Raw genomic sequence first — 20,713 nt, 5'->3', positions numbered from 1 at the left:
CTTAAGCTGTAGTACTCCATCATATGCCCCCATATGTAGGAATTTATATTTTAACAAGTCCCATTTTGAGAAAAAGCGGAATACTCTTGATAAAATAGAAGTTCTCTGACTAAATTTCTACTTGAGTACCAATATATATATACATATACATATATATATATATATATATATATATATATCTTGCTTTTAACTTTAATGGCTGAATGGCTGCAGAATTTGCTTTTCAGCTGAACTACACAGCTCTCACAGTGATGTTAAGGTCTGGATTCTGAGGATGGAAGAACAACGGGACTCATTCACTAATATCTTCCAAAATTTTTTTTAATGAATCTTTTCTCGAAAAACGTTTTTAGAAACAGTCCACATCAGATTCATGACGTGTTCTTAAACTGCAAAACTGTTCACACCTTTGTGCTCTTGAGTGTGTGTTCATTCTGTTCTTACCTAAGAACAAACCCCAAATAAGAAAAGACTTCTGAAGATCAGAATGTTCATGAAAACTGCATGAATGGTTTTTAAGAAGGCATTTCAACTTAAGAACGGTTGGTGAATGAGGCTCATTGTTCTAAGAACACCAGCAGCTTCTTTGTTTGATGTGTCCGTCTCCTTTTCTCAGTGAGGTTCTTCTTGACAGCTACACATCCTTTCAGACCCATAGCGCTGAGTCGTCTTCTCACAGTGGAAGGATGGACAGAAACACCTGTGGATGTTTTCAGATCTGAAGCAGCTTGATTTTCTCCTCTCTCTCAGAGATGAAAGCTTTAAGTGCTGTTTATCTAATGGGGTCAGTTTTGGTGTCTATCAGGTCTTGCAAGTGGTTGTTAGGAGTCCAGTTTGCTTTAAATCCTTTATTTTAAGAACTCCACTTATGGAAAACTCAGCTTTTTTGCTTTTTTTATTATTTTTCCATCCTTATAAAAAATATCCAGACATGATCACCACCACTATTTTTTATCATGCAAGTAAAATGTAATAAAATCATTTAAAAGTCTTGCAGAAAATATTTTTATCAAATTGCATTTTATGCATCTGCTGAGTAAAGCATTAAAATTTTGCTTGTTAAGTATTGAGTCTGACTGTTGGTTACTTTGCATAGTCTGCCCTCTAGAGGCTTCGTTAGGGAAATTCAGATTATGAATGTCCCTATATACAGGTGAACGCAAAGGTTTGAAGAAATAATTAATAGATAATGTATCATCTCTCATCATATTTTATCATATATGATGTTTTATGAAGAGAATGGCATTATATTGAACTAAGGACCCTTAAAGTACAATGACATTTAATCCAATTGTAACACTGTTATGAAGCATCATTCACAAGTAATGGAATTTGATAGGCAGAAATCTAGTTAACAACACCATAAAACAGTTCTATATATTTATACTGGAGTTGAAGTCCAAATGCACAGTTTCTATTATGGAGCAATGTGTGGGTTCAGACATGAACAGCTCATTCTGCAGCTATTGTCCTTAATACACATAGTTGACTTCTGCTTTTCACTTCATTTTACTTTCTTATTCCTTCTAAGTGGATATTTTATCTAATCCCCTCAAATTTGAACTTAAAAAAGTAAATAACCTGCTTAACTTAAAATCTTGAATTAACTGAATATCAAATTGAATGAAAGAATTAATTAATTTAATAAGAATTAAGTAATTTGAGTTAAAAAATAGAAAACACAATTTTTCCTTCTCTTAACATTTTATTAGAAGTTAGGTTAATAGTAGGCTAAATTATTTTTAAGTTGCAGTTTTTCTGTGTGACTGTATTTATTAGAAACTACTAATAATTTTGGATTCCCCTGTCATTTATACAGTTTAAATAGCTTGATTATTTAATCTAATTTCTACAGAACAGCAGAGCTACATACTACTCATGAACATTTTGCTTAATTTAAACACACATCACAATCTTGGAAATATTAATATTGAATATTTAGATTTAAACTATTTTTGTAAATGTTAGTGGAGCAAATTTCGGAAGACGGCTATAATACAGAAAATGCTTCATTATTAAAATGGAAATGTTCACATATGTGAATCTGCTCAAAGCTGAGACTCCTGCCCAGCTCTGTAGACACTCCTTATTCAAATACAGTCTGGTTTATACAGCACGTTCTTGGCTGTCCCAGTTATCAGCAACATCTCAGACAACACTTCCACAGTACTGTCTGTTTAGCTTCAGCAGGAAGATGATTCTGAGTTATTGTATATTAATGGTATTGATTTCATGTAAGTTTCAATTTTCTGTTACTGTTACTAAGAATCTTTTCTATTCTGAGAGTATGATTGCATGCATTATGTTATTAACTTTCTAAACATTCTTTTCTTCAGATTCTTATGGACAGTCACTGACCTCCTCTGAGTCAGTGGTGGAGAAACCTGGGAAATCGGTCACTCTGTCCTGTTCTGTGTCTGGTTTCTCAATGGGCTACTGGTTGCACTGGGTCCGTCAGAAACCTGGAAAAGGACTGGAGTGGATCGGTTACATTGATGGTGGCTCTAGCGCTTACTTTGCCCAGTCACTACAGGGCCAGTTCTCCATCACTAAAGACACCAGTAAAAACATGCTGTACCTGCAGGTGAAGAGCCTGAAAGCTGAAGACACGGCTGTTTATTACTGTGCGAGAGACTCACACTGATACAAAAAGGCTACAGACTCGTATAAAAACCTGCTCAAGCTCATCTTCTGTTGGCCAGATGTGACAGAGCTGTAAACATCCTCTTAGCAATGAGCAGAAATCCAGAGACATTCATTACCAACAACACCATCTAGTGGTGAACATCTGAATATTAGAGTGAAGTGTTTTGGAGCTAAACTCTGCAGTCTGGTAGATCTCCAGGAATGACTTGGTCACTCCTGCTTTGGGAGATATTACCATTCAATATAATGTTATAAAATAAGGTAACACTTGGTTTGAATGCTAACTTCTATTAGGCAATAACTAAGACTTTTTCTTAAGATGTTTGCTGAATTAAATACCAGATAATAAAGTACCAGACATTAATTCCATTCATAACATTTTTATGAAGCATCATTTGTGCTATTGAGTGTGTGTAGATTCTGTTCTTACTTAAGAACAAATCCCAAATAAGAAAGCACTGCTGAATATCAGAATGATCATGAAAACTGCACAGTGAGTTTTAAGAAGAATTTTTTTCTTATGAACAGTTGGTGAATGAAGTCCATTGTTCTAAGAACACCAGCAGCTTCTTTGTTTGATGTGTCAGTCTCCTTTTCTCAGGAACAGCTTCTGGACAGCTACACATCCTTTCAGACCCATAGCGCTGAGTCGTCTTCTCACAGTGGAAGGATGGACAGAAACACCTGTGGATGTTTTCAGATCTGAAGCAGCTTGATTTTCTCCTCTCTCTCAGAGATGAAAGCTTTAAGTGCTGTTTATCTGATGGGGTCAGTTTTGGTGTCTATCAGGTCTTGTAAGTGATTGAGTCCAGTTTGCTTTAAATCCTTTACTTTATGAACTCCACTTGTGGAAAACTCTGCTTTTTAACTTTTTTCCATCCGTATTGAAAATATCCAGATCTAATCACCACGATTATTTTTATCATGCAAGTAAAATGAAAGAAAATAATTTAAAGCCCTTCAGCAAATATTTTTCTCAAATTGCATTTTATCCATCTGTTGAATAAAGTATTCAGATTTTGCTTTTTGAGCATTGAATCTGAGTGTTGGTTACTTTGCATAGTCTGCCCTCCAGAGGCTTCTTTAGGGAAATTCAGATTATGAATGTCCCTATGTACAGGTGAACGCAAAAGTTTGAAGAAATAATAACAGATGATGTATCATCTCTCATCATATTTCATAATATATGATGTTTTATGAGGAGAATCGCCTTCTATCGAACTAAGGAACCTTAAAGTAGAATGACATTTATTCCATTTGTAACACTGTTATGAAGCATCATTCACAAGTAATGAAACTTATAAGGTTCCTCAGACAAGTTAATAACAGAAATATGAGTTCTGTAAATTTCTCTTTTAGTTATAGTACAAGAGTACAGTTTCTATTATGGAGTGATGTGTTGATGCAGACATGAACAGCTCATTCTACAGCCATTATCCTTGATAGACATTGCTTATAAAAAATAGTGAAATTACTGTTATTTTATGAACTTTAATAACGGAAACTCTTTTCACTTTTTTACCTTCTCATTCTTCATAAAAGTGGATTGTCATGTCTCATCTCCTCAGAAATTTCACCCGACAAAAGAATAACTTGCACTTAATATCTGTTTGACCAGAAATAAATAAATAAAGGATGGTCTCTTTTTAATTAAAAAAAAAAACAGTTTTTTTGTTTGTTTTGGTTATTGAATTTCAAACAATATTTAAACTATAAACAAAGCTTATATTCTTTTAACATATTATTAGAATTTCAGTTCACTAGGTTACTTACTTTTTACAGCGTGTTTTTTTTTAAAAAATACTGTACTTATTAGCAACAATTAGCCAATATTTCCAAAGTCTCCTGTTATTGTATAGAGTTTCTGAATAGCATTACTATTTAATCTAAATACTACAGAACAGCAGAGCTACATACTAGTAGGGGTGCAGGAAAAAATCGATTCTTAGATGCATCACGATGCAGACATGGACGATTCTGAATCGATTCACAAATTTCAAAAATCGATTTTCTTAATATTTAATTTATACTGTAAAGTGGACGGAACGCAAAGGGCAGAACTTGGAAGTGGGGAATTGCAGTGCCCGGACAGTCTGTGGTGGCACATAACAAAAACACAACTGGATGTGCAAGAAATCAGACCGGCTCCCTCTGTCCTTTCAACAAAAATCAAACCACCTTGGGAGCCACAACATTTAATGTCCAGTATGTCTCAGTATGCGATATTGTCCTAGTATAGACTAACAATATAAACGAAAACGCAGACTTACTCTGCTCTGCTTTAAGCTTTAGCTGTAGCCGCTTTTCTTCCATCTCTGCCAGAAAACTTTTCCTCTAAAGTAGATCAGTTTCTTGTAAAATGTCTCTCAACGTTCGGCTGTTTTACGAGGCTAAAGTCGCTTCTCATTCGCCAGCTTCTTGCTGAACTTTCCCGTTCCACCTTAAATTCTGACTGAGGCACCGAATGTAAATGCGGCACCATTTAAGGTGGAACGGGAAAATTAGAAAGAGAAGCAACTTCATTTTCACAACTTTTTAGTGTCTGACAGTCTCTTGTTGCAGATTTAATGTACCAGGAAACCAACTGCTTATAAAAGCGAATAAGTCCATTCATCTCCAAATGTTCGTCTGTCTTTCTCTTTCCTTTTTCGTTCACTACTAGCTCGGCGAAACCTCGTTGCTATGTGACCCGCAGTCTGCACGCGAGTTCTGAGTCATTGCAAAACAGGGCTTTAGCAGCGTCTCCAAACAAGAGCAGTGAATGAGAGCCTTCCAGTTCACTTGCCACATCACTTCCATTTGTTTTATTAATAAAAGATATTGGAAGTAAATGCATTATGGATCATTACAAATACTTTGTTTAAAAACTACCAAGTCCTCAGACAGTAAGAAAATAGAAAAAAATCATGTATAGAAAAAAAAGATGCATCTCGATGCATGGATAATCGTTTTATAATCACATCGTAGCCCTCTGAATCGTAATCGAATCGTGAGATGCCTAGAGATTCCCACCCCTACATACTAGTCATAAATATTTTGCTTACTGCAAAAACACAATCTTGGAAATATAATATAAACCTAAATAAACAACATTTGGAGAAACAGAAGTATATATATATATATATATATATATATATATATATATATATATATATATATATATATATATATATATATATTTTCTTTCAGAAATCTAGTTTTTGTAAATGTAAAAGTAGCTATAATACAGTTATAATACAGAAAATGCTCCATTACTAAACTGTAAACTTTTATTCATCCGTATGTGAAACAGCTTAAATCTGACATGCCTTCCCAGCTCTGTGGACACTCCTTATTCAAATATAGTCTGGTATATAAAGCACATTCTTGGCTGTCCCAGTTATCAGCAGCATCTCAGACAACACTTCAACAGACTGTCTGTTTAGCTTCAGCAGGAAGATGATTCTAAGTTATTGTATATTAATGATACTAATTTCATGTAAGTTCCACATTTTTCAACTTTATGTTGCTGTTACTGAGAATATTCTCTCTTCACAGAGTATGATTGCATTCATTATGTTATTAACTATCTAAATGTTCTTTTTTCCAGATTCTTATGGACAGTCTCTGACCTCCTCTGAGTCAGTGGTGGAGAAACCTGGGAAATCGGTCACTCTGTCCTGTTCTGTGTCTGGTATCTCAATGAGTAGCTGGTTTAGCTGGATCCGTCAGAAACCTGGAAAAGGACTGGAATGGATCGGTTACATTGATAGTGGCACTAGCACTGGCTTTGCCCAGTCACTACAGGGCCAGTTCTCCATCGCTAAAGACACCAGTAAAACATGCTGTACCTGCAGGTGAAGAGCCTGAAAGCTGAAGACACGGCTGTTTATTACTGTGCACGAGGCTCACTGACACAAAAAGGCTACAGACTCGTATAAAAACCTGCTCGAGCTCATCCGTCTGTTGGCCAGATGTGACAGAGCTGTAAACATCCTCTTAGCAATGAGCAGAAATCCAGAGACATTCATTACCAACAACACCATCTAGAGGTGAATATCTGAATATTAGAGTGAAGTGTGTTGGAGATAAACTCTGCAGGGTGGTAGATCTTCAGGAAAGGACTTGGTCACACTTGTTTTGGGACATATCAACATCAAACACAATGATATAAGCACAAAATAAGCTAACACTTGGTTTGAACTGGTTTGAACTAACAGTGTTAACTAGTACTTATTACACTGTTAATAAACTCATAAGTGTGTTTATTCATATAAACAACTAACATTTATGAGTTAGTCCTTTTAATTATGTTAATCAATCTACAGATTTATTGTTGTCAATAAAGTATTATATGGTGTCCTTCTCAAAAAAGTGTTGTGTTTTACAACTAATTATATTACAAACTCATGATTACTTAACTTGTTAACAACATACTATTTTTTCTCTAACTGTTTTCATGTCTCCTTGAATAAAGTGGAGAATATACTTTATTATCATTGTGCAGAGTACAGGTACACGTCCAGTGAAATGCAGTTAGCATCTAACCAGAAGTGCAAAATACAGTATTATTTACATATAAAGTGCAGGAAAGTAACCTTGGTAAGCGATGCTGCAGTTACAATATGTATAATTAAGGATGGTAAAGTGGTAAACAATATAGATGTTTCAACTAAGTATTGCTATTAAATATAATATACATATATACAGAGTGAGTGGAGAGATGTGTATATAATATACATATATACAGAGTCAGTGGGGAGAATGCAAATGTAGGTAGTATATACTGTGAGAGCAGCACATGTAAAGTGATAAGTATGCAGAGTAAAAACATGTACAGTAACTGTCTGTGCAATTTTGAATAGTGCAGTAATACTAGGACATAAAGTACAGTAACAGTGCAGTGAGTGCAAAGATGCAGTTAAAGTGTAGGTGTGGGGGTCAGCAGGGACGAAGCTCTTCCTGAGCCTGCTGGTGCGAGAGCAGAGGTCTATTTATCTATCTAGGCTGATCATGAACATGCATGAACATATACTTATTATGATTTATGCCTAAATTTAAAATTGGGAAGAGAGGAAGAGGCCTTGTTTCTATTCAAAATGAACATGATGGTGTTATGACACAGAAAATGATTTTTTACAAAAATTGAACATTCACTCATCTATTTGTTAAACTATGTGAAGCTAAGACTATGTTCCAAATTTTGGACACTCCCTATTCAAACACAGTCTGGTATATACTGCCTGTTCTTTGCTGTCCCAGTTTATCAGCAACATCTCAGACAACACTTCCACAACACTTTCATTTAACAGTTACGAGCTTCAGCAGGAAGATGAATCTGAGTTATTTTATTTTAATGATACTAATTTCATGTAAGTTCTACATTTTTCAGACTGAAACTGTAATCTGAGGCAGTATTCTCTCTCTGCTGAGAGTGAGAGAACATGTGTTTAGTAATTGTTATGAAGTTCTTTTATTTATTATCTAATTATCTTTTTTTTCCAGATTCTTATGGTCAGTCATTGATCTCCTCTGAGTCAGTGGTGGAGAAATCTGGGAAATTGGTCACTCTGTCCTGTTCTGTGTCTGGTTTCTCCATGAGTGGCTACTGGATGCACTGGATCTGTCAGAAACCTGGAAAAGGACTGGAGTGGATTGGTCGCATTGATGATGGCACTACCACTATATTTGCCCAGTCACTACAGGGCCAGTTCTCCATCACTAAAGACACCAGTAAAAACATGCTGTACCTGCAGGTGAAGAGCCTGAAAGCTGAAGACACAGCTGTTTATTACTGTGCACGACAGACACACACTGACACAAAAAGGCTACAGACTCATATATAAACCTGCTCAAGCTCATCTTCTGTTGGCCAGATGTACCAGATATGTAAAGATTCTCTTAGCAACAAGCAGAAATCCAGAGACATTCATTATCAACACCATCTAGAGGTGAACATCTGAATATTAAAGTAAGATGTTTTGGAGCTAAACTCTGCAGTGTGGTAGATCTCCAGGAAAGGAATTGGACACATCTGCTTTGGGAGATATTAACATTCACACAATTTTATAAAATACGATAAAATGTTATTTGAATGCCAACTTTTATTTAGCAATAACTAAGACTATGGCTTCAGGTGTTTGATGAAGAAAATGAGACAGTATGAACATAAACTGAAGTGCCAGACATTTGTTCTATTTATAACACTGTAATTAAACCTCGTTTATAAGTAATAGAACTTGCCACAAATCTAGTAAGGATCATTATATATGAGTTCAACAGAAGCTTTCTTACTCACTTATGTGCTTAAATACTCATTTTCAAACATATTTCCCCACATGTATGAATTTATATCTTCCCATACCAAAATCTCATGTTGGGTAAAAGCAGAAATGCTCTGTAATAGTAAAATATTCCTTGAATTAAACTAGACGTTCTCTGACTAGATTTCTACTTGAGTACACAAATACAAAATTACTGATTGGTCTGGGTTCTGAGGTTGTAAGATCATTATTCTGAGAACACCAGCAGCTTCCTTGTTGATTCGTATGTGTTCTTTATTTCCTATTTTCTTTTCTCAGTAACAGCTTCTGGACAGCTACACATCCTTTCAGACCGATAGTGCTGAGTCGTCTTCTCACAGTGGAAGGATGGACAGAAACACCTGTGGATGTTTTCAGATCTGAAGCAACTTGATTTTTTCCTCTCTCTCAGAGATGAAAGCTTTAAGTGCTGTTTATCTGATGGGGGCAGTTTTGGTGTCTTGCAAGTGGTTTTTTCAGCAGTTCAGTTTTCTCTGAATCTTTATTGTACGAACTTTGCTTATGGAAAACCTGCTTTTTCACTTTTTTTTCCTTAATTATACAAGTTCAGAAGTTTCTTTTGAAAATGAATCATTTGTATAAGTGGAGCTGGTCTCTGCTTTTGCAAAGTACTGCTAGCAAATTAATGAAAATCTCCAGAATACCATGGAAATAAAATGTAAAAAAGCTTTTCGTCAGAAGATTTTCCTCACATAACATGCTACCATTGTTTATTTTATTTCTGCAAAACAAATGCAAAATATGTCTGTTAAACCAGCTCCTTTGTTGAGTAAAGAGTTCAAGCAGATTTAGTTGCTTCTGTTTTGAGTGTATCTGAGTTTTGGTTACATTGCATAGTCTGCCCTCTAGAAGCTCCAGTAGGGAAATTCAGATGAATGTCTAAACATACAGGTGAATGCAAAAGTTTCAAGAAATAATTAAAAGATGATTATATTATATCTCATCATATTTCATCATATATATATATATATATATATGAAGACAATGGAATTATATTGACCTAATGAACCTTAAAGTAGACTGACATTTAATCCATTTGTAACACTGTTATGAAGTGTCATTCACAAATAAATGAAATTTGATAGGCATAAATCTAGTTAACAACACCATAAAACAGTTCTAGATATTTCTATTGGAGTTAAAGTACAAATGTCCAGTTTCTATTATGGAGCAATGTGTGGATGCAGACATGAACAGCTCATTCTGCTGCCATTCTCCTTAATAGGCTATGTTTATCAAAAAATAATAAGTGACTGCAATTTTATAAAATCTTCTAATGAAAATTTCTGCTTTTCACTTAATTTTACTTTCTCATTCCTTATAAGTGGAATAGTTTATATTTAATCCCCTCAATTTTGAACTTAAAAAAGTAAATAACCTGCTTAATTTAAAATATCAAATTAATTGAACTTACAATTAAATGTTAAAAAATACAAAACAAATTTTTCTTCTCTTAACATTTTATTAGAAGTTCAGTAGGTTAAATTATTAAGTTGCAGACTTAAAAGACTGTATTTATTAGAAACTAATGATAATTTTGGATTCCCCTGTGAGTTAATAGAGTATAAATAGCTTGATCATTTAAACTAATTTCTACAGAACAGCAGAGCTACATGCTGCTCATGAACATTTTGCTTACTTTAAAAACATGTTAAAAATATTAACATTTAACATTTAGATTTAAACTATTTTTGTAAATGTTAGTGGAGCAAATTTCAGAAGACAGCTATAATACAGAAAATGCTTCATTATTAAAATGGAAATGTTCACATATGTGAATCTGCTCAAAGCTGAGACTCCTGCCCAGCTCTGTGGACACTCCTTATTCAAATACAGTCTGGTTTATATGGCACGTTCTTGGCTATCCCAGTTATCAGTAACATCTCAGACAACACTTCCACAGTACTGTCTGTTTAGCTTCAGCAGGAAGATGATTCTGAGTTATTGTATATTAATGGTAGTAATTTCACGTAAGTTTCAACATTTTCAGACTATGATTGTTGCTGACAACATTCTCTCTTCACAGAGTTTGAGTGTGTGCATTATATTAACTATCTAAACATTCTTTTTTCCAGATTCTTATGGACAGTCACTGACCTCCTCTGAGTCAGTGGTGGAGAAACCTGGGAAATCGGTCACTCTGTCCTGTTCTGTGTCTGGTTTCTCAATGAGCAGCTACAACATGAGCTGGATCCGTCAGAAACCTGGAAAAGGACTGGAATGGATCGGTTACATTGATGGTGGCACAGGCACTAGCTTTGCCCAGTCACTACAGGGCCAGTTCTCCATCACTAAATACACCAGTAAAAACATGCTGCACCTGCAGGTGAAGAGCCTGAAAGCTGAAGACACGGCTGTTTATTACTGTGCACGACAGACACACTGACACAAAAAGGCTACAGACTCGTAAATAAACCTGCTCAAGCTCATCTTCAATTGGCCAGATGTGACAGAGCTGTGAACATCCTCTTAGCAATGAGCAGAAATCCAGAGACCTTCATTATCAACAACACCATCTAGAGGTGAACATCGGAATATTAGAGTAAGATGTTTTGGAGCTAAACTCTGCAGGGTGGTAGATCTCCAGGAATGGACTTGGTCACTCCTGTTTTGGAAGATATCAACATTAAACACAATGTTATAAAATAAGCTAACACTTGGTTTGAATGCTATCTTCTGTTAGGCAATTAAGGAGAAATTTCTTCTCAAGAACAGTGGGTGAATGAGGCCCATTGTTCAGAGAATATGAGCAGCTTCTTCATTTGCAGCTTGATTTTCTCCTCTCTCTCAAAGATGAAAGCTTTAAGTGCTGTTCATCTGATGGGAAAAATCAATAACTCTTAGTTGTAAGTATTTTGACTGGAAATTTAATAAATAAAGCTTGGTCTGTGGTAAAGTACTGTTTGTACTGCAGGAAAATATACTAAAATATCCAGATCTAATCACCACCACTATTTTCATCATGCAAGTAAAATGTAATAATATCTTTTAAAAGCCTTTCAGCAAATATTTTTCTCAAATTGCAGTTTCTGCATCTGTTGAGTAAAGTTTTAAAATTTTGCTTGTTGAGCTTTCAGTCTGAGTGTTGGTTACTTTACATAGTCTGCCTTCTAGAAGCTTCTTTTACACATCATGAGTATCCAAACACGTTTGCAAAGAAATTGAAGAAATAATTACTAGAAATGTATAAAGAAATGTATTAATGCAAATTAACAGATGATCAGGATGAAGGTGGCACTCAAAGTACAACACTAAGTGTGGCTCCCTGAGCAATAAACAATAAAGATCTTTCATCCAAATGTATATGGACACAGAAAAGAGCTTAACAAGCATTTTCTCCCAAAAATCTCACAGGAATAAACTTTAGCATGTGATTCAGTCTATTGACTAAAGGACTATTCACATTTCACTTGAAGGCTTTATTTGAAGGCCACCTACACTCTCAGAAAAAGGTACTAAACTGTCACTGGGGTGGTCCCCCCAAGGGTACCTCTCAGTACCTATATTCACAGGAACATAACTGTTACCATAATCCACTGAAAGCATATTTTCTAAGCTGTATTGACTCCACACACCGTCTCCAGGCTTTTTATTTTACTGTTCTGATTTAAAACATTCGGTTATGAAACAGTACAAATAAATTTTTTTCACCTGAAAAAAAAACGTATTTAAGGTGCACAATTGGACCCTTACACCACTGTTGTACCTTTGAGGGAACATTTATGTACCTGAACAGAACCTTTATTTGTAACAGTGTACATAGTGATGTTATAACACATGCCAAATCATTAAAACAACTGATTTATACCTCAATCTGTATAAACAGCTTATGACAGTAATTGCAAGATGATGCAAGTTTTTTCTAAAGCAAATGAAACTGTATTAACATTAGGGGCCTTAAAGTAAAGGGACATTAATTCGAACTGGAACACTGTTATGAAGCATAATTCCCAAGTAATCAAACTTATAAGGTGGAAGTCAAGTTAATAACCCCACATATTAGTTCTGTAAATTTTTCTTTTAGTTATAGTACAAAAGTATAATTTGTGTTATTGAACAGTGTGTTGCTGCAGACATGAACAGCTCATTCTGCAGCCTTTTTCCCTAATAAGTCAAGAGGCTTTTGTTGTCATTCCATCTATGTACAAATACACAGTGGAGTGAAATTATGTCCCTCCAGGAAACACGGTGCAACATGAAACAAAGATTATTTAACATGCTGTGATCTGTGAGTAAACGCAGTCAGATAACATACGTGAGCACAGCAGTTACTGAGGTAGGATATACACAGTACTTGAGTAAACAAAGTGTAAACACTATATTAGCAGCAAAGTTCCAGACAGTGCAAAAGAGCATCAAAAGAGGAGTGTGTGTGAATGTAGAGTGTGTGTGTGAGGGGGGGCTTTCAGTTCAGTCCTTGTGAGTTTAAAAACCTGATTGCTTGAGGAACAAAGCTGTTGCAGTCTGGCAGTGATGGCACGGATGCCCCAGTACCTTCTGCCAGACGGCAGCAGTGAGAAAGGTTCGTGTGAGGGATGGATGGGGTCGTCCACGATGCTTGTGGCTTTGCGGATGCAGAGTGTGGTGTGGATGTCCATGATGGAGGGGAGAGAGACCCCAATGATCTTCTCAGCTGTCCTCACTATACGCTGTAGGGTCTTGCAGTTAGATGCGGTGCACCTGCTCAAGATGCTCTCCATAGTTCCCCTGTAGAACATGGTGAGGACGGGAGGGGAGAGATGAGCCTTCTTCAGTCTCCGCAGAAAGTAGAGGCGCTGCTGAGCTGTCTTGGCTATGATGGAGTTGGTGTTGAGGGACCAGGTGAGGTTCTTTGTGATGTGGACAGCGAGGTGCTCCAGACGATGTCCACAGCAGAGCCACTGTAAATAAAAAAATTGCTTATAAAATAACTGCAATCTTGTGAACTCTACTAATGGAAAGTCTTGCTTTTTTCACTATTTTTACTTTTTCTTTCCTTATACAAGTGGATTGTCATACCTGATCTCCTGTGTGGCTTTTTTCACAATATTGTATTTATTAGCAACAATTAGCAAATAATTCTGAAGTCTCCTGTTAGTTTATAGAGTTTCTAAACAGCATTTTTAATTATCTGAATTCTACAGATTAGCAGAGCTACATACTAATCATAAATATTTTGCTTACTGCAAAAACACATTACAATCTTGGAAATATAAGGTAGAGCTAAACTGAACAATGTTTGGAGAAACAAAAGCCTATTTTTTCAGAAATCTAGTTTTTGTAAATATAGAAATAGCAAATTTCATGACAGTTATAATACGGAAAATGCTTCATTACTAAAGTGTTAACTTTTTTTCATTCCTATGTGAAACTGCTTCAAATCTGCAACTCCTGCCCAACACTCTGGACACTCCTTATTCAAATACAGTCTGGTACATAAAGCACGTTCTTGGCTGTCCCAGTTATCAGCAACATCTCAGACAACACTTCAGCTGCACTGTCTGTTTAGCTTTAGCAGGAAGATGATTCTGAGTTATTGTGTATTAATGATACTGATTTCATGTAAGTTCCACATTTTTCAATTTTCTGTTGCTGTTAATGAGAATATTCTCTCTTCAGTATGATTGCATACATTATGTTATTAACTATCTTCTTTTCTCCAGATTCTTATGGACAGTCACTGACCTCCTCTGAGTCAGTGGTGGAGAAACCTGGGAAATCGGTCACTCTGTCCTGTTCTGTGTCTGGACTTTCTCTTAGCTGGTTGCACTGGATCCGTCAGAAACCTGGACAAGGACTGGAGTGGATTGGTCGCATTGATAGTGGCACGGGCACTATATTTGCCCAGTCACTGCAGGGCCAGTTCTCAGTCACTAAAGACACCGGTAAAAACATGCTGTACCTGCAGGTGAAGAGCCTGAAAGCTGAAGACATGGCTGTTTATTACTGTGCGAGAGAGTCACACTGATACAAAAAGGCTACAGACTCGTATAAAAACCTGCTCAAGCTCATCTTCTGTTGGCCAGATGTGACAGAGCTGTAAACATCCTCTTAGCAATGAGCAAAAATGGCTTCAGGTGTTTGATGAAGTAAAAGAGATGAGTATGAACATAAACTGAAGTGCCAGACATTTGGTCCATTTATAACACTGTAATTAAATATCGTTTATAAGTAATAGAACTTGCCACAAATCTAGTATAGATCATTATATATGAGTTCAACGGAAGCTGTCTTACTCACTTATGTGCTTAAATACTCATTTTCAAACATATTTTCCCACATGTATGAATTTATGTATCCCAATACTAAAATCTCATGTTGAGTAAAAGCAGAAATGCTCTGTAATAGTAAAATATTCCTTGAATAAAACTAGACGTTCTCTGACTAGATTTCTACTTGAGTACACAAATACAAAATTACTGATTGGTCTGGGTTCTGAGGTTGTAAAACTATTATTCTGAGAACACCAGCAGCTTCCTTGTTGGTTCGCACATGTTTTTTATTTCCTATTTGATTTTTCCAGTAACAGCTTCTGGACAGCTACACATCATTTCAGACCCACAGCGCTGAGTCGTCTTCTCACAGTGGAAGGATGGACAGAAACACCTGTGGATGTTTTCAGATCTGAAGCAGCTTGATTTTCTCCTCTTTCTCAAATATGAAAGCTTTAAGTGCTGTTTATCTGATAGGGGCCAGTTTTGGTGTCTACCAGGTCTTCCAGGTGTTTTTTTTAGCAGTTCAGTGTTCTCTGAGTCGTTTATTCTACAAACTTTTGCTATGGAAAACCTGCTTTTTCACTTTTTTCTCTGTAATTATACAAGTGGATTATCTTATAACTAATCTGTTCAGAAGTTTCTTTGGAAAATGAATCATGTGTATAAGTGAGGCTGGTCTCTGATTTTTCTCACATAACAAAATACCGTTGTATATTTTCTTTCTACAAAACAAATTCTAAATATGTCTAACTAGCACATCTGTTGAGTAAAGGGCTCAAATTTTGCTTGTTGTGTTTAAAGTGTGTCTGAGTGTTGGTTACTTTGCATAGTCTGCCCTAAATTCAGATTATGAATGTCGCTATATACAGGTGAATGCAAAAGGTTGAAGAAACAATTAATAGATGATGTATCATCTCTCATTATATTTCTTGAAATATGATGATTTATGAAGAGAATGGCATTATATTCAACTAAGGAACCTTGAAGTAGAATGACATGTATTCCATTTGTAACACTGTTATGAAGCATCATTCACAAGTAATGAAATTTGATAGGCAGAAATCGAGTTAACAACACCATAAAACAGTTCTATATATTTATACTGGAGTTAAAGTAAAAATGCACAGTTTCTATAATGGAGCAATGTGTAGATTCAGACATGAAGAGCTAATTCCGTAGAGATTATCCTTAATAGACAGTGTTTATAAAAAAACTAATAAAATGAGTGTAATCAAAACTTCTGCCTTTCACTTCATTTACTTTCTCATTCCTTCTAAGTGGAGTATTTTATATTTAATCTCCTCAATTTTGAGCTTAAAAAAGTAAACAACCTGCTTAACTTAAAATATTGAATTAAACGTTAAAGAGTATAAAACACAATTTTTTCTTCTCTAAACATTTTACTGGAAGGTCAGTCAGTTACTTATTTTTCAGTTGTATTTTTTATAGAGATTCTAAATAGCATGATTATTTAATCTAATTTCTACAGAACAGCAGAGCTACAGGCTGCTCATGAACATTTTGCTTACTGCAAAAACACATCTTAGAAATATTAACATTTAACATTTAAATGTTAATTAAAACTATTTTTGTAAAAGTTGGAGGAGCAAATTTCGGAAGACAGCTATAATACAGAAAATGCTTCATTATTAAAATGGAAATGTTCACATATGTGAATCTGCTCAAAGATGAGACTCCTGCCCAGCTCTGTGGACACTCCTTATTCAAATACAGTCTGGTTTATATGGCACGTTCTTGGCTGTCCCAGTTATCAGCAACATCTCAGACAACACTTCCACACTTTCTACTGTCTGTTTAGCTTCAGCAGGAAGATGATTCTGTGTTATTGTATATTAATGGTACTGATTTCATGTAAGTTCCACAATTTTCAATTTTCTGTTGCTGTTACTGAGAATATTCTCTCTTCACAGAGTATGATTGCATACATTATGTTATTAACTATCTTCTTTTCTCCAGATTCTTATGGACAGTCATTGACCTCCTCTGAGTCAGTGGTGGAGAAATCTGGGAAATCGGTCACTCTGTCCTGTTCTGTATCTGGTATCTCAATGAGTTACTACTGGATGCACTGGATCCGTCAGAAACCTGGAAAAGGACTGGAGTGGATCGGTTACATTAGTACTGGCACTAGCACTGGCTTTGCCCAGTCACTACAGGGCCAGTTCTCCATCACTAAAGACACCAGTAAAAACATGCTGTACCTGCAGGTGAAGAGCCTGAAAGCTGAAGACACGGCTGTTTATTACTGTGCACGAGGCTCACTGATACAAAAAGGCTACAGACTCGTATAAAAACCTGCTCAAGCTCATCTCCAGGAATAGACTTGGTCACACCTGCTTTGGGAGAAATCAACAAACGCAATGTTATAAAATAAGGTAATACTTGGTTTGAATGCTAACTTCTATTAGGCAATAAATAAGACTATTTCTTAAGATGTTTGCTGAAGTAAATGCCAGATAATAAAGTTCCAGACATTCATTCCATTGATAGCACTTTCATAAAGCATCATTTGTACTATTGAGTGTGTGTAGATTCTGTTTTAACTTAAGAATAAATCCCAAATAAAAAAAGCACTGCTGAATATCAGAATCATGAAAACTGCGCAGTGAGTTTTAAGAGAAAATTTCTTCTTATGAACGGTTGGTGAATGAGGTTCATTGTTCTGAGAACACCAGCAGCTTCTTTGTTGATTTGTAAATGTTCTTTTGTGTCTATTTGATTTTTCCAGTAAAGACTCCTTAACAGCTACACATCCTTTCAGACCCACAGCGCTGAGTCGTCTTCTCACAGTGGAAGGATGGACAGAAACACCTGTGGATGTTTTCAGATCTGATGCAGCTTGATTTTCTCCTCTCTCTCAAAGACGAAAGCTTTAAGTGCTGTTTATCTGATGGGGATGGTTTTGGTGTCTATCAGGTCTTGCAAGTGGTTGTTATGAGACCAGTTTGCTTTAAATCCTTTACTTTATGAACTCCACTTATGGAAAACTCTGATTTTTCACTTTCTTTTATTTTTCCTTCCTTACTGAAGTGGATTATCTTATATCTAATCTCCCAAGAAATTAATGACTTAAAAAAGAATAACTTTTACCTGTATTTTCACTGGAAATTAAATAAATAAAATTTGATCTGTGGCCTTTGTAAAGTACTGTTTGTACTGCAGGAAAAAATTCGAAAAATATCCAGATCTAATCACCACCACCAGTTTTATCACACAAGTAAAATGTAATAAAATCTTTTAAAAGCATTTCAGCAGAATATTTTTCTCGCATGACATGTTATGAATCTGTTGAGTTAATTATTAAAACTTTGCTTGTTGTGCTTTGAGTGTGTCTGAGTGTTGGTTGCTTTGCATATTCTGCCCTCTAGAGGCTTCTTTAGGGAAATTCAGATTGTGAGTATCAAACACTTGTTTGTAAAAGTTTGAAGACATAGTTTCTAGAAGTTTATAAAGAAATGTATTAATGCACTTTAACAGATGAACAAGATTAAGGTTAATTTTGTTTATTGAGATATGCATACAAGAAGTGTTTGGACAAGCATTCTCTCAAAAACTGTAAAGGAATAAACTTAAACATGTAATCCAGTCTATTAATCAAAGGAGTGTTGACATTTCACTTGAAGGCTCTATTTCAAGGCTACCTACATAGTGATGTCATAACACATGTAAAAGCATTGAAACAACAGATTTATAAAGCCATATCTTAGTATGTATGAACGTATGAACAACTTAGGACAGTAATTTCAAGATGATGTGAGATGTTTTCAGCAAGTGAATGACATTATATTAACATCATGGGCCTTAAAGTAAAGTGACATTAATTCCTTTTGTAACACTGTTATGAAGTGTTATTCCCAAATAATGAAACTTATCAGGCAGAAATCTAATTAATAACCCCATGTATGAAATCTCTAAATTACTTCTGTAGTTATAGTACAAAAGTAAAGTTTTATTATGGAGTGATGTGTTGATGCAGATATGAACAGCTCATTCTACAGTCATTATCCTTAATAGACATTGTGCATCAAAAATGATAAAATGACTGTAATTTTATGAACTCTACTAATGGAAACTCTTGTTATTTTTACTTTCTCGTTCCTCATGAAAAAGTAGATTATTATATCTAATCTCCACTGAAATCATTAGAAATTATATAAATAAAGGATGATCTCTTTCCAACGTAAAAAGTAAGAAATCTGGTTATTTTAAATGTTTTGGTTATTGAATTTCAAGCGATATTTAAACGATTCTTCTTTTAACGTGTTATTAGAATTTCAGTAACTCAAAGTTTACTAGGTTACTTACATTTTTACAATGTGGCTTTTTCACAATGCTGTATTTATTAGCAGCAATTAGCCAATAATTCCGAAGTCTCCTGTTATTTTGTAGAGTTTCTAAATAGCATTACTATTTAATCTGAATACTACAGAATAGCAGAGCTACAAACTAGTCATACATATTTTGCTTACTGCAGAAACACATTACAATCTTGGAAATATAATTTAGACCTAAAATGAACAATGTTTGGAGAAACAGAAGTTTTTTTTTGTTTGTTTGTGTCAGAAATCTAGTTCTTGTAAATGTAGAAATAGCAAATGTCATGACAGTTATAATACAGAAAATGCTTCACTACTAAAATGTAAACTTTTATTCATCCATGTGTGAAACTGCCTGAATCTGACACTCCTGCCCAGCTCTGTGGACACTCCTTATTCAAATACAGTCTGGTTTATATGGCACGTTCTTGGCTGTCCCAGTTATCAGCAGCATCTCATACAACACTTCAACAGTACTGTCTGTTTAGCTTCAGCAGGAAGATGATTCTAAGTTATTGTGTATTAATGATACTGATTTCATGTAAGTTTCACATTTTTTGATTTTCTGTTGCTGTTACTGAGAATATTCTCTCTTCACAGACTATGATTGCATACATTATGTTATTAACTATCTAAACAATCTTTTCTTCAGATTCTTATGGACAGTCATTGACCTCCTCTGGGTCAGTGGTGGAGAAACCTGGGAAATCGGTCACTCTGTCCTGTTCTGTGTCTTTATCAATGGGCAACTCGATGCACTGGATCCGTCAGAAACCTGGGAAAGGACTGGAGTGGATCGGTTACATTGATTATGGCTCTAGCACTTACTTTGCCCAGTCACTACAGGGCCAGTTCTCCATCACTAAAGACACCAGTAAAAACATGCTGTACCTGCAGGTGAAGAGCCTGAAAACTGAAGACACGGCTGTTTATTACTGCGCATGGGAGTCACACTGACACAAAAAGGCAACAGACTTGTGTAAAAACCCACTCCGTCTGTTGACCAGATGTGACAGAGCTGTAAACATCCTCTTAGCAATGAGCAGAAATCCAGAGACATTCATTACCAACAACACCATCTAGATGTGAACATTTGAATATTAGAGTGAAATGTTTTGGGGCTAAACTGCAGGGTGGTAGATCTCCAGGAAAAGACTTGGTCACTCCTGCTTTGGGAGACATCAACATCAAACACAATGTTATACAATAAAGTTACACTTGGTTTGAACTGGTT

General features: G+C 35.5%; 1 pseudogene and 5 gene segments (V, D, J or C); all 6 read left to right on the top strand.

Annotated features, from left to right (window-relative positions):
• The first annotated feature begins 2,181 nt into the window (after positions 1 to 2,181).
• On the top strand, positions 2,182 to 2,669 carry LOC118802819. The segment is given in 2 exon segments: positions 2,182 to 2,234; positions 2,337 to 2,669. Coding segments are annotated over 2 exon segments (348 nt in total).
• Positions 2,670 to 6,084: 3,415 nt separating this feature from the next.
• On the top strand, positions 6,085 to 6,566 carry LOC118802778 (annotated as a pseudogene).
• Positions 6,567 to 7,957: 1,391 nt separating this feature from the next.
• On the top strand, positions 7,958 to 8,471 carry LOC118802777. The segment is given in 2 exon segments: positions 7,958 to 7,997; positions 8,131 to 8,471. Coding segments are annotated over 2 exon segments (381 nt in total).
• A 2,407-nt stretch (positions 8,472 to 10,878) lies between these two features.
• Positions 10,879 to 11,334, top strand: LOC118802776. The segment is given in 2 exon segments: positions 10,879 to 10,918; positions 11,024 to 11,334. Coding segments are annotated over 2 exon segments (351 nt in total).
• Positions 11,335 to 14,412: 3,078 nt separating this feature from the next.
• On the top strand, positions 14,413 to 14,895 carry LOC118802775. The segment is given in 2 exon segments: positions 14,413 to 14,489; positions 14,591 to 14,895. Coding segments are annotated over 2 exon segments (345 nt in total).
• A 2,079-nt stretch (positions 14,896 to 16,974) lies between these two features.
• Positions 16,975 to 20,436, top strand: LOC118802774. The segment is given in 3 exon segments: positions 16,975 to 17,014; positions 17,120 to 17,448; positions 20,146 to 20,436. Coding segments are annotated over 3 exon segments (660 nt in total).
• Positions 20,437 to 20,713: the final 277 nt, after the last annotated feature.

The sequence above is a fragment of the Colossoma macropomum genome, unplaced genomic scaffold (assembly GCF_904425465.1).
Source record: "Colossoma macropomum unplaced genomic scaffold, Colossoma_macropomum, whole genome shotgun sequence".
NCBI classification, from domain to species: domain Eukaryota; kingdom Metazoa; phylum Chordata; class Actinopteri; order Characiformes; family Serrasalmidae; genus Colossoma; species Colossoma macropomum.
The sequence above is the reverse complement of the archived record's forward strand: the minus strand, read 5'-3'. Positions and strand labels throughout refer to the sequence as shown.